Here is a 14,581-nt window from a genome sequence, read left to right as displayed (position 1 = left end):
TGTTTCAGCAGTAGCTGCCACCACAATATTGGTTTTATTCTCTCATTCCCCTTTCCCAGTGTATTTTTTTTATTTATCCCTTTTTCCTCCCACCCTTGGACTTCCTCTGTGTGTTTCTCCACCTCTCGTGGCAGCCACTTAATGGCTGCAGCCACCACCCTGTGTCAGAATTCCAAAGATGCCCACAGCCACAGAAAGGTTGAGAAGGCCCTGGTTTGAATTTCTCCTCTGTCATTAGGCAGACCAAGTTCTTATCCCCAGTTCCCCATGTGGTGACAGAAGTAGTCTGGAGCTGGCTGCTGTTATGCAGTTTCTTTATCCAGTCTCAGTAACAGCATTTCCCCAGTGTGAATGGCGACCCCACCCCTCTGGCCACACCAGCTTATATCTCTTTCTCACCCACCTGTGCCCCTTAAAGGATCCGTTCATTTTCCTCCATTCTCCCACATCCCATCTACAAGATGAGGGTCTTACCTTACATGGCTTTTTAAAGGTTGCAGTTACTAGAAATGCTTCAGATATTCAAAAGAGCTATTTAAATATTACTTTATTGTTCATGTGACAATACACAAAGGAATTCTTACAGATTTGAAGCATATATTGTCTGCTAAACCCTTCACTCATTTAACTCTCCACAAACTGCAACTGAGATCAGTTTACTTTGCAGTTTCTTTCTTGTTTTTAAGATGCATATTTGCGTTCATTTTTGGATCAACAAGTTTTTGGGCAAGACTTGATTATGTTTGATGTGTTTTAGTTCATAACAGCAGTGGAACTCAAGAATCCAGGTTTCTTTCTGGTGCAATACCATCTCCACTTCCAAGGATTATGTGAGTGACAAAAATACCTTTCTCATTCATTCAGAACTGTTGCATGTACTACACATTTAGTAAAATACTGGCCAAAGGTTCAGTGTAATGACAGACCAGGGATGGATGAAAGGAGGACTCATTTATTACATTACAGGCCGGCATTCCCTGTAACACCCATAAGAACAGCTGTTGATAACGATCAGAAGTATGGCAGGTTGGTTTTGACTCCAGTGTAAAATTGTTCCACTATTCAGCCATTCAATTCACAAAAGAAAATAAGGGGATGGTGAGAGACATCTGCCAGCTCACAACCCCAGTATCTACCACCATTACCCCACACTATGCCCCCTAGTATAGCCTGTTAGTAGACCCAGAGGCTGATAAACCTAGCCATGGGTTTTTTTTTAGCAAGAACACAGTTCCAGCTGGCCTGGCATCAGGGTGTGTGGCCTAATATGCAAATGAGTTCCTGCTGGGCTTTTTCTACAAAAAAAGCCATGTGAAACAATGGTGACATCAGGAGATGTGACCTAATATGCAAATGAGTTCATCTGGGCTTTTTCTACAAAAAAGCCCTGAACCCAGCCTTCTAGAGATAGGCTACTCTTCAGTATCTGTAATCAGGAACCACTGAAGCTGTTGCCAATCAACAATCACAGCATGCAGAGAGTCTCAAGAGAAAAAAAAAAGAAGCTTCACATTGCACAGGCTTGTTCCTAATTAAAGCTCTGCTATTACTAGCTGACTCTCAGCATTCTAAACCACAGATACAGTTAAACTTACCATACCAAAGAAGTCGGCTGATTTGTAATTTTGTACTTTACTGTGGTCAATTTTACTTGGGAAAAATACTGTGTGAAACACCAACAACCACTTTGGTTTTGAGTATGTTCAAATTTACAATGATAAAGAAATACTTGCTCAAGTAATTTTGTGTTACTCACTATAAAAAGTACTCTGGGATCCAATTATTTTCAAGTGTATTTTTTTGTGGCTCTCTTTGAAAAGATAGGCCCAGTTACCATATCACAATTGTTTTTGACGGTTTCTTGTATTTCAAAAGTGATTTGCTATTGCAATGCAGCATGGGGACTTAGGCAAAGAAATACAAAGCGAGAGCCGACTCAGGGATGCCCAATTAGTTGTGCAGGCCTTTGGATATCATCTTCTTGCAAAATGCACCCAAACCAGCCATATCAGTAGAACTGGCAACCTCCAGGTGATGGCTGGAGATTTCCTGGAATTACAACTGACAGAGATCAAGTCACCTGGAGAAAATGGATGCTTTGGAAGGTGAACTCTATGGCATTATACCCTATTGAAGTCTTTCCCATCTCAAAACCCTGCCCTCATAGGGCTCCACCCCTCCCCCCAAAAATATCCAGCTATTTCCTAACCTTCAGCTGGCAATCCTATATACCACCCAGTTTTATAAAAAGCACAGAAGTCCCATCCTCAGTAGTTTAAGATTTCCTAGATCCACTTAACAGTAGTCATTTTCCATGTGTAGCATCAACAGCCGAGACAGCTCTTGAGCCCCAAATTCTCCATTTTTTATGCAGCTGAAAAATAAATTCTGTGACATGTGTATGTAAAAAACCCCTATTAACTTGCATTTTTAAACTACAGGAAAAAAACTCCAAATCCAGCAATACCCTCAGTAAGTTGATTTTTAGTCTATATTATATATTTTCTAATTGTGAAGGCTATTTTAAGGACACTTTGAAATTAACTGTACCATCACTTTTTTTCTCTCAGAAAGAAAGGCTGAATACTTTACAATCCCTGCATTTTATTAATAAACTTAATTTGCTAGAGTATGCAGCAAATGAAATTTATTCTCTATTATTCCATGTTTCATGTATGAAAGCAGAGGTGTCAAACTCATTTGTTATGAGGGACAGATTTGACATAAATATCACTTTGCCATAAAGTGAAACACCAGGTACGAGAGATATAAACTTTATAAATGACACAGACAAACCCAATTAACAATATCATTTTTTACTCAAAATACAAACAAAAGCAATTGATCCCTAGCAGTAAAAGCAACTGATTTACTGGAGAACCCACAAAAGGCCCAATTAATGTATTTAATATGTAAAACTAATTTTTCCCCCAAAAGGGATACCATAAAAGCAGGAGTATCTTACATTTCCATACATACCAGTTGCTTGCAGGCTGGGTAAGATCCCAGGACAAGCCACTTCTGTCCCCCAAGCCTTATGTTTGACACCCCGGTATTAAAGGATTGTAAACTGTTATATGGGAGCACTACCCTGTTTGCAGATGAATGTCTATAGCATTCTCTAAGTTTCAGTCGCAAGAGCATGTTAATGCCATCCCATGGGAGTCAATAGCAGACTTGTGTGTCTTTTCTTTATTTTTAGTATTTCCCACACCATAGGATTCTTGCTGTTTCCCCTGAGGGGGGTGGGATTCTCCATGTTGCTGAATGTTGTGCTGTTGGGTTAACCTGAAAAATACAAGCAATTGTGCAATATCTTAACACATGCATCCCCCTGTAAAACAGTCTCTAAAGGCCAACATCCAAAAAGCCACAGGGGCAACCAAAGAATCAATTTACGTGTTTGTGTTCCTGCATGGATAAGCAAGTATTCCATAAGCAGCTGCGCAACAAGGAGGTGCCAATGGGACCAATATTCTCTGGCCAGGGCTTGATTTTATGCCCAGCAGCATCTCACAGGAGGAAAACAGCTTCTCCCTCTGCAAAAGCCAGTACCCACACTACACATACATAAACACACACTTATATATACACACACATGTATATATACACAGACAGACAGAAAGTCTACACATTTTGAAAAGGAGGGGAGACCCTTTATTTGCTGGTCCTCCTATTCCAAGTTGACTGAAATAAGTTCATTTATTTTAAAAATCTTTACTCTGGCATAGCTCCCTATGTGACTTACTAAAAATATACGTATACATAAAAACATTGCAATGAAGTGGTTATGAACCATATATGTATAAACATAGGATATGACGGAGTTCTGCTCATGGGATGAAAGTTTCCCCCTTCCCCCATCACCACAAGAAAGCTGTTCCTGAGGACTGAATATCATCAGAAGTGGAATGCAAATATGATGTAAAAGGCTGTGGCAAGATGAGAAGAAGATGACTGCAGATTTATACCCTGCCCTTCTCTCTGAATCAGAGACTCAGAGCGGCTTACAATCTCCTATATCTTCTCCCCCTACAACAGACACCCTGTGAGGTGGATGGGGCTGAGAGAGCTGTCACAACAGCTGCCATTTCAAGGACAACTCCTGCGACAGCTATGGCTAACCCAAGGTCATTCCAGCAGGTGCAAGTGGAGGAGTGGGGAATCAAACCCTGTTCTGCCAGATAAGAGTCCACACATTTAGCCACTACACCAAACTGAGGATTAGATCTAACCCTTAAAATATTAGCAGTAGGAATTCATCATAGTTTGAGTTAGTTCACATAATGGTCATCTAGTCACTCGAATGAAGTGAATACAGAGGTACCTAGCTACCTAATGGCAACTTATCACAGTGGCACAGAACTAGAGTTCACATTTAAAGGTACGTAAAAATATACACTATTAAGCAATGATGAAATCAACAAATATCTATAATCAGTGTGTCACCACGTGATCACAACTGTACATGCAAGACAGCATGCATACCTCTGCTTCTGCTGGCAAACAAGTCCTCATCTTCTCATTGGAAACCAATTGCAGCTGTTTGCTCAGCCAGATATTTGGTTCTTCACAGAGCAGTTAAATAGGATTGTGATGGACAAGTTCCTCCTCTAACACAAAACAGTCAAGAGAACTGGTTAGGTGTAATGTCTGACCATGGAGTGAGAAGAATAACATACAGAAGTCTAGGAAAACAAGTGATGGGTAGATACAGAGAGAGTTGTATCCAGGACTTATTTACATCCTTCCCATGTCATTACAGAAACCAAGCCTTCCTAGTAGAGACCACCTAGCTATGAATGAAGGTAAATCATTTTTGTAATTCAAATATTGGTCTATGATTTTGTATTGGTATATTAATGATGTGTGTTAGAGTACCATCAAGTTGCAGCTGACTCATGACAACCCAGGCAAGAGGCTTTCAAGGCAAGTGAGAAGCAGAGGTGGTTTGCCATTGCCTTCCTCTACAGAGTCTTCATTGGTGGTCTCCCATCCAAGCACCAACCCTGCTTAGCTTCTGAGATATGACTAGATCCAGCTATACTAGCCACCTTCCCTTCCTTAGTAAGAACAGTCAACAGTTATTCTAAAAATACCACTTGGCACATGCCCTATTGAATCAAATCACTATCAAGTCACTTTTTGTTTACATTTGGTATGAAAACATGAAGATATTTTTCAAATAGATCTTAGTTTCTGGATGTTATTTTCATTCAGGTCAGAATAGTTTTTTAAACCTGCACAACTTTGATTTTCTCCTTAAGTATTTGGTGTCATCTGAATTTGTTTATGGAAAAGAAAAACTGACTTAACATATTGGATACATCCTAATCTGCTATTGATCAATGAGCCATTTTTACTGATCAATGAGCCATTGCTGTGGGGATATGTTATGAAAGAAGACCTCTCATTTATGCTACAGACTCGTTCTGCCTTTCTCAGACAAGGTATAATTGAGATTTCATTGGCTGATGTGTTAGGATTGGTAGAGGATCTTGCTTCAGGGCAAGGTGTTTAGACGGAACGCTCAGAACTCATTTCTACCTACACACCCCACAAAAATGAATGAAGCCTTTTTGCTACTCATATTTCAGTTACATAAACTTGTTATTTTACTGGACATGTAGCATAACAGTAGTTTCTGGAGGGAGAAATTCACACAATGCATGAAGTGATAGACTCCAGACTTGTGCCTAAACATTCAGCTGCTTCAACTCCAGCCCAGCAGAGAATGGAAAGTCAAATTTCCAAAGCAATGTCCGTAATGAATTGGGCCCAAGTCTAAAGTCAAACCAGACTAATTTATATCCTTGATCTTTTTTCAAAACACAGACAAACCTATACCAGCTGAACGTCTCTGGGGTTGCAACCACGATCTTCCTCTTCCACCAATACCATCTAATCTCCATAAGTAAATATTTTGTCATTTGCATTTAGTGTCTTTCTAACATAAAACAATCTGCTAATTTCAGAATCTAGAAAGGAGTAAATAAGGAAAAAAATATTTATGAGGGGGAGACAATGAGATAGATATATTATTGTCTTATTGACAAATCTCTCTTGGCAAGGACCAACTAATTTATGAAACAGAAGACTTACAGCTGTACTAGCTGTTACACTGAATTTCTGCCAAAAAAGAGACAGCCACACATTTTAGCCTTGTCATTATGTATGCTATGTCTTGGATCATGGAGAGATGTCACAGTTCCCTGCATTTATCCATCTCCTCTACAACTCGTGATGAGAAAATGCAAACACTGTATCATCACACTGTAACATTAAGGAGGTAAACACACATTGAGTATAACACCTAGCTTAGTTCTGTGTCTCAAAAGTAACTCAGAGAGTATACAAATAGTTTTCTAAATGTGTTGGATTCTGTCATTCCCTTTCACTAAGGCAGAATTCTTGCTTCACCAGAACAAGTCTCCTCCCTTAGGGGAATACAAGCTTAGGATCAAACCCAAAGTATGAAAGGTTGCCTGAGTAACAACATAGTTTATTGGAAAATATGAACTTTTTAAAAAGTAATTTACTTTAACTGTAAATATTTATAATTTTGTGCCCATCTTGAAGCATCCTTTAATAAGTGCATTGTTACTGCATACTGTACTGCATACTGTACTGCATACTACAGTTTGGTGTAGTGGTTAAGTGTGCGGACTCTTATCTGGGAGAACCGGGTTTGATTCCCCACTCCTCCACTTGCACCTGCTGGAATGGCCTTGGGTCAGCCAGAGCTCTGGCAGAAGTTGTCCTTGAAAGGGCAGCTGCTGGGAGAGCCCTCTCCAGCCCCATCCACCTCACAGGGTGTCTGTTGTGGGGGAGGAAGGTAAAGGAGATTGTGAGCCGCTCTGAGACTCTTCGGAGTGGAGGGCGGGATATAAATCCAATATCTTCTTCTTCTTCTTCTTCTTGTCCTTTTTAGGTTTTGCGTGTATATATGTAAAAACAAAAAGCACTGTGCGGAAAATGTAGATTCTCAGAGAAATCAAAATGAAGAAAGCCAGTACACCTTTCTACATTTCTTTAATCTCTAACCATTTGTTTCAGACCACTTCCACAAAAGCCACCTCTCTCTCTAAGTAAGTACACTATTTGAATAAAGTTAGCGTTACAAAGAAGATCCAAAATTAAATTTTATCTTAGTCTCTTTAGCACTGATATGGCAGCAACAAGCTGAAAGACCACTCATAGAAAAGTCAATAGCCTAAATGATATATTAAGTACCCAATAGAATCCTATTGTCTTGTAATAAGAAAATAATGGCCATAAGGATGGAATCTTGTGTTACATCATTTCTTCTTCCTTAGGATCAATGGATCGCCTGAATCGCAGCTTACCCACCCCACGCACCCCAATTTCTAATACAACAGAACAGGTATAATTTTCTAAAACACAGGAAGTGGACTGCCACCAACATCTGGGAAACATACAATAAGAGATTGTGAATGTTAATCCTTAGTTAAAGGTTTGGGCTACTCATTACAACTTCACTAAAGTGGATCAAAATCAAATATTTTACAGTAATCAAATTATTGTAAGCCTTCTTTAACTTTTCTGGAATTAAATCTGCAGCAACTTCACATTTACTATTCAGCAGCAGTTTATAGGAAATCCAACCAAAAAGTCAACCATAGCATAGCAAAATACACTTTTAACTTCAAACATCCAAAGGAGAACAAGAGCTGCTTCACACACTAATGTGAGAACCAAAGACAGAATCTCCAGCACGCAAAATGTACACAATCTATGTATTACACCTTTCCTGGCTAAATCTGCAGAAACTGAGGCTCAGCATAAGTGTTTACTTTCTTCAAAGATCTCTCCTGATGTTAATAGTTAATAACGCTTTGCTAAGGCACCAATCAGTGCTTAATCTGTAGATCTGTTGCTCTGGAGTAATGGAATGGTTTCCCCAGGGGAGTGTTCCCTGATCCTATCTCCTGTTGCAGAACTGAGAGCTGTGAAAGAAGTATAAAAGTGAAAGTGTTGCTTCATTTGGCATCCGGGGCTTGGTGAAGGTTGTAAAACTGCCATAAACACATATTTGTTTGTATGAGTTCAGCTGAATTGAGTTGGACCTTATTAGTGTGAGACTGCTGCCAATTCTCCTTCCCACTGCATATCCTCTTCTGGCCCCTCATACTGTTTCAGAGGGTTCCACTGACCAGGATTTCAGCAACCAAAGCAGACTGAAGTGGAAAGGGGGCTAGGAAAGTTCATTCCGCAAGCACTGTGGTTCTTTGGACCCAACCTAGTATTTTTTTTTCATAAATAATGTTTTAAAGTTCACAAATATTCATTTTTTCCCACAGGATCCTAGTATTCACAGTAAAGCATGGTTTATGGCTTCCAGTGATCGAAAAATGGCTGAGGATGCCTTATACAAATCAAACAAGGTAGAAAAGTCTCAGTAGTGATACTCTTTTAAGAATTCTTCCAAGCATGGAAAGGAATATGGCTTATTTATTAAGAGGCATACAACTTAGTGGCATGAATGGTGGTCATCACAGATTTTCATGAGAAGAAGAAGATATTGGATTTATATCCCGCCCTCCACTCCGAAGTCTCAGAGCGGCTCACAATCTCCTTTACCTTCCTCCCCCACAACAGACACCCTGTGAGGTGGGTGGGGCTGGAGAGGGCTCTCACAGCAGCTGCCCTTTCAAGGACAACCTCTGCCAGGGCTATGGCTGACCCAAGGCCGTGCTAGCAGGTGCAAGTGGAGGAGTGGGGAATCAAACCCGGTTCTCCCAGATAAGAGTCCGCACACTTAACCACTGTCCAGTTCTGTCCAGTTCTGTATTTTATTAGCAGGGCACTTCCACTCATGCAAGAGGGATTGGGTTTAGCTTATTTTCCTCTTCCCATTGCATGTCCCTGTGCCAGACCCCAACTGCTTTCAAAGATTAGTAGACAGCAGGTGGTAAAGGGAGCTTCAGTGCAATGGGGGAGGGATGCCCATAGTGCTTCAGATCCAATCAACTACAATTTGGAAACAATAGTCCTAGACCCACCTTTCAAAATACAGGCAGTTCCCATTCCTATTATAAGATAATGGGAAATGTACAACTTCAATGGCCTGTACCCTACCACCCATTAAGCAATGAAGCTGGAGGAAGAATGCTTAGACTACAGCTAGCTCTTCCAGCCTAAGATAGGATACTGTCCAGTATAACCACATTAGTGATTCAAAAAATCACTAGATATTTAGTAGCAAGACGTCAGGTTTTGGAGATGAGGATAAAGAGAAGCAACCTCCATTGTAGGGAATTGACTTCATTAGCATATTTTCCCACCAACACTTTGTAATTCCATATCCATTTAAAGCAGGGGTGGCCTACGGTAGCTCTCCAGATGTTTTTGCCTACAACTCCCGCCAGCATGGCCAATGGCTGGGGCTGATGGGAGTTGTAGGCAAAAAACATCTGGAGCGCTACCATTGGCCACCCACTTTAAAGGAACAGACAGTAGCTTGCAAGTAAGAGTCTGACCACCAACTTTTCAGGCTTATAACCACCATACAGATCCTATGAAAATCCCATCTTGCTGTTAAACCTGACATAAAGAGGATTTGGTGCTTTCCAAAATCAGGAATCAACATCTTGTGCAGTCTTTTGGCTTATGCAGCATCATATGCTTAACAAATTCTATTACTTACACACACCACACCACCTGAAAATACTGGGGATATATGCCAGATAAAATCATCTAGATATGCCAGATAAAATCATCTAGGTTGTGGAATCAAAACAAACTTCGAAATAGATAAGGAGTAACAAGGGTTTCAAAAACAAAGATCAGTATTAGGGAGCTAATGCCACAGCACTGACTCGTATCAATCCATCAGGATGTCAAAATAAAAAAAGATAAAGGAAAATTAATGTGCTATCTAATTAATTAATTACTGTTTTTCTTTACTTGATTTAGGATGGATCTTTCCTAGTAAGAAAAAGTTCTGGACAAGACTCAAAGCAACCATATACACTAGTTGTATTTTACAACAAGCGAGTATATAACATCCCTATTCGATTTATTGAATTAACAAGACAATATGCTCTAGGCAGAGAAAAAAGTGGTGAGGAGGTAGGTTACTACTTCTTTGTTTTATATCTTAATACATAAATTGGAATTTTACTTACATTGTGTATGAACATTAAAACATCTCTTGAAATAATTTGAAATAACTGATTTAATCATTACCCTTCTTACACATACCTTTATACAAAGAGAAAATATTATTTCAGCTCAAGTGAGACGTAATTAAAATCCCTTCACTATTTTGCAATCCCTTCACTATTTTAACAATCCAATTCTCTGACCACCCTTCATTAAAAAGCTCTCACAGGGAGTTCTTAACTGTGACTGTCCTTAAAAGCAGGAAGGCAACATTATGATTTATACAAATTTACAAATCAAAGGGGAAAAGCAGCTAGGGAAAAAGTCAGTTTAATTGAATAGACTGCAAATAAAAGAGGAACATAATTTCCACTTAAGTGCATGCTCTTCTAAAATCTTTTTAAAACTTACAGAGTTGGAACTTTAAAACAGATTTATACTGTATGGAATCTTCAATTTGCTCAGGGGCTTACAGAACAGCACAAGTGGCCCTTTTGATTCTGTTTATGGTTCTTTGGATTCAACCCAGAGGAACCAGTTTATTAAAGCCAACACCGTTTTAAACAAACCTTAAACTAAAGTACTGGACTGCATATTCTTGACATCCAATTATAATATAGTGCCCTAAATGTAAAGTTCTGACATACCTATCAGGAACTTGGTATTTATGTAGTTTGCTTTTCATGAAAACTTTAAAAAAAACAAAAGCGCTATCAACATTTTTTAATAAACCAAGTACTTGCACATCATAAGGCTCAACAATTTGGTTAAATATTAGTTTTGATTTGAGTCAATGCTCAGCAGTGTTAATTTTATTACTACCATTGCTAATTAACCTCTTCTCCCTTACATTCCATTTTTGATTGGACAGGGACAGGTTTTGCATTTCACTTGTATTTTGTTATATCCATCACTCTTAATTTTCAAGGATAATTCATTTTTCTGATGCAGACTTATTACTCGGCTGCTGGAAAAGCTTATTAAAATATATAGCCACCCCATACTTGGCTTTGAACAATTTTGTTTATATACTATTTTTTTTTAAAAAAAAAAGTTTTGTTCATATCATTTGGAGTTGTGCAAAAATACAGAATTTCTGGGATTTTGTAATCTACTTCATTAATGGTATGTTAAATATCAGTTTACCTCATGTTCCAAAAGTTGTATTATTGGGGTATATTCAAAATTGTTTTGTCAGACTTGAATCTCTCCTAACCCTTCTTGCAGTTGCTAAAATAATCATTGCTAATAGATGGAAAAGGACAGACCTTCCAGCTCCAAAAGATTGCTTGTGTTTTGTTTGGAGAAATGTATTACTTATTATTACCAAAGTACATTAAGAAACTCTTCTGATGCTTCAAATAAATGTATGCAACATTGGGCTGTATTGATAATGTTTTGGAATGAGAAGGCTACAGAGAGAATTTTCCCTATTGTTCTGTGAGCTACTCTGATCAGTCTCTCAGTGGTATTAGTATTTATATTTTAAGGAATTACGGAATCATTGTTATTATAAACCATTGTTTATTCATTAAATAGCAGGAATTGCTACTCAAAGCAATTTCAAATACAGTAGATGGCTGAAGTTGAGGACTCATCCTTGCAGCAATGCTAAGTAAACCATCTATGTGTTTTTTTCTCAATCTAGCGCTTTGACAGCGTGGCAGAAATAATAGAAAATCATCAACGGAATTCTCTCGTTCTCATTGATAGTCAAAACAACACCAAAGACTCTACCAAACTAAAATTTATTACTAGAGTTTGATACCTGCATTGAGAATTCAACATGGAAAATATTGCAGGCCCCATCTTCTGAGAGATTCAAGATCAAGAATCTAAATCTGCGATTAGAAGACTTTTCTCCAAAAGCTTTACCAGCAAGAGCCACTTTTTAATAAGACCACACAATTTTATAAATAAAAAAAACCCAAGATTTGGTACTGGCAGCTAATTAAGAATTAACTGTTTGTGACTTCAGTTCTGATGTGGCTATTCCAAATTTAGATGTGAAACATTTTGTACTTGAAATATATTTTTCTCAAGACATTCTAAACTTCAGAGAAAAGAACAGTCACTATTAAAGTGTAATTGTTTAATACATTTAAAGGAACTGTACCTTACGCAGCTTACTCTTGCTAGTGTTAACATGAAACCCAGATTTGTCAAACTTAAGAATCTCTATGCCAAGATAAGCTATTGTTATTAATAAATTAATGGCAGGACTGTTTTGCTGGGAAAGAAATCCAAAAAAACAGGAATTGAATTTTAGTATGATGTAGTGGATTTCATAATAGTTTCAGCTGTATGTGTTGGAACCCCTGTTACATAATGTGTGTTTTAAATTAAAGTACATGTAAATATATTAAAAGAACTGAATTTATATTACCATGAATTGAGTGCATGTATGTATATATTATTGCTATGAAGCATTTTGTAGCTTTCAGATTTAAAGTACGTCTTATCTATCTCTGAAATTCTGCATAAAGCCTGGAACTTAGAACATGCTACATCTGTTTAAATATTCACATTACAATAGGCAACCCACTGGCTTACAATTTATTGAGGTTAAGGAATTTGTACTTTGGAATCTTAGACTTCACTATTTATACTAGATGGACACAGGTCTATTCTAATTCTTCATCCACTGGAAATAAGATTTGTTTCCTCCGTCATGAAAACAGAATTTGATACAAGAAACACTATACATTTCAAACTGCACTACTTTGTCCTGAGACAGGCATTTAAAAGTTAAGCAGTATGGCAGTGACCTAGCAAGGATTTGGTTATTGACTTTTAACTGCCAATGAAAAACTGCTGCACTCTTAAACATGTATTCATGTAAACTATAGCACTGAGACAAAAAAAAATACAAAGAATGCATAATATATCCCTGTAAGATTATACCTTCATTGATAATCACTAACCTTCATCCCATTGGCTTAGCCCCATTTTTCTTTTCTATCTCAAGCCCATATTCACAGCCATTTTTTCCTCACTTCCATTTCATCAGCCTTGATTTTTTTTAACATCAATTTCTGCAACTCAGTTTTTGTGCAGTTTCTCAGACAAAAGAATTTTGGAGTTTGGGGACAGCAAATACACATTCCAGGAAGTGTCAGATATTTAAAAAATGATAAATTGCTTAATTCTCTCTTACTTCTAAAAATGTTTCTAGCATTTCAAAGATTTATTAAAACATTTTAAAGCAGGCATCTGGAGCAACAAGCATGTTTTTGTCTGATGATGAACAGGCCACGGGAGCAAATGCATCTTTGCTCAATAATCACACAATTATCTTACTAGACTGTATACTAAAACTGGCAACTTTTTTTTTTTGCATTGTACTACGTAACAATAATAATTGAACAAATTAAATCTAACTCCTGTCTTAGGCAAATCATATTTTCAATGTTGCTCTGAAACTGGCATTTACTTTATTTCAGAAATATTCTAATAGCAAAATACAGCATGTAGCTCAAGGACGACAGTCAAGATATTATTTCTTCTTCCCCAAACAGCCAATCCATTTATAGCTTCACAGCAAAGGAATTTTCTGCACACATTTCTACATACTTCAAATAGCTGAATTGCCACCAAATTCACTAAGATCTAAATGTTATTTGCCAAAATGAAAGGACAGTTTTTCTTTCCACTTAATACAGCAATGCCAACCAATGCTTTGGCATTCAAATACAATTAATAGATAAGAATGTAGAATGATTAAATACTTGCACTCAGTGCAAATATGCAGTTATTTTCAAGTAGATATGCTTAAAAATATAGCATGTAAGAGTACTTAAGTGATATTTATACAGTTCATTTTTATCAGATTAACAAGGCAGATTTATTCTATAGTCATTCCTACCATTATGTTGAAAGAAATAATAAACCATCTTCAGGTCTGATCTACCACTGCTTCAGAGCTTGAAAAAATATGCTTAATCCCTGGAATTTTTACAATATTTTTGAAGGGAATACTATTTAATTGCATCCAGCACTTCAGAATATTTTTTCGGGAGGGGGTTGTCAAGTCACAGCTGATATGCTGATCCTGTAGGGTTTCCCAGGCAAGACACATTCAGAGCTGGTTTTGCCATTGCCTGCCTCTAAGTCACAACTCTGGTGTTCCTTGCTGGTTTTCCATCCAAATATTACCCAGGGCCAACCCTGCTCACCTGGGCTATCCAGGTCAGGGCAAATCTGTTTACCCAGATTCATTAGAACATACTTTTTAAAATATGAAAGTTCAATGTTGTTAGCTGTAACAACTGACTAAAATTTAATACCATAATTACAAAAATTAATAGCAAAATGAATAAGTTAGCTAGCGTACACTAATTTATGCAGCATGAAGAGCAGCTGTGCCATAGCAGAGAGAAGTCACTTTACAAACACTCAGGATAGATACCCTACAGTTTAAGACAGATGAGTTAACTTTTATAGAAGGCAAATTAAT

General features: G+C 37.8%; 1 protein-coding gene across 1 annotated transcript in view; it reads left to right on the top strand.

Moving 5' to 3' along the window:
• The window catches only part of BLNK (B cell linker), a 140,559-nt gene extending 128,048 nt beyond the window's left edge, over positions 1-12,511 (top strand). Inside the window, exons 17-25 of the mRNA XM_060241368.1 lie at positions 758-830; positions 2,442-2,472; positions 4,766-4,808; positions 5,836-5,914; positions 7,057-7,088; positions 7,317-7,384; positions 8,322-8,405; positions 9,937-10,092; positions 11,774-12,511. Coding sequence (XP_060097351.1) covers positions 758-830; positions 2,442-2,472; positions 4,766-4,808; positions 5,836-5,914; positions 7,057-7,088; positions 7,317-7,384; positions 8,322-8,405; positions 9,937-10,092; positions 11,774-11,890 — 683 coding nt within the window. The 3' untranslated portion in view covers positions 11,891-12,511. The remainder of the gene's footprint in view (positions 1-757; positions 831-2,441; positions 2,473-4,765; positions 4,809-5,835; positions 5,915-7,056; positions 7,089-7,316; positions 7,385-8,321; positions 8,406-9,936; positions 10,093-11,773) is intronic.
• Positions 12,512-14,581: the final 2,070 nt, after the last annotated feature.

The sequence above is a fragment of the Heteronotia binoei genome, chromosome 6 (assembly GCF_032191835.1).
Source record: "Heteronotia binoei isolate CCM8104 ecotype False Entrance Well chromosome 6, APGP_CSIRO_Hbin_v1, whole genome shotgun sequence".
NCBI lineage: Eukaryota > Metazoa > Chordata > Lepidosauria > Squamata > Gekkonidae > Heteronotia > Heteronotia binoei.
The sequence above is the reverse complement of the archived record's forward strand: the minus strand, read 5'-3'. Positions and strand labels throughout refer to the sequence as shown.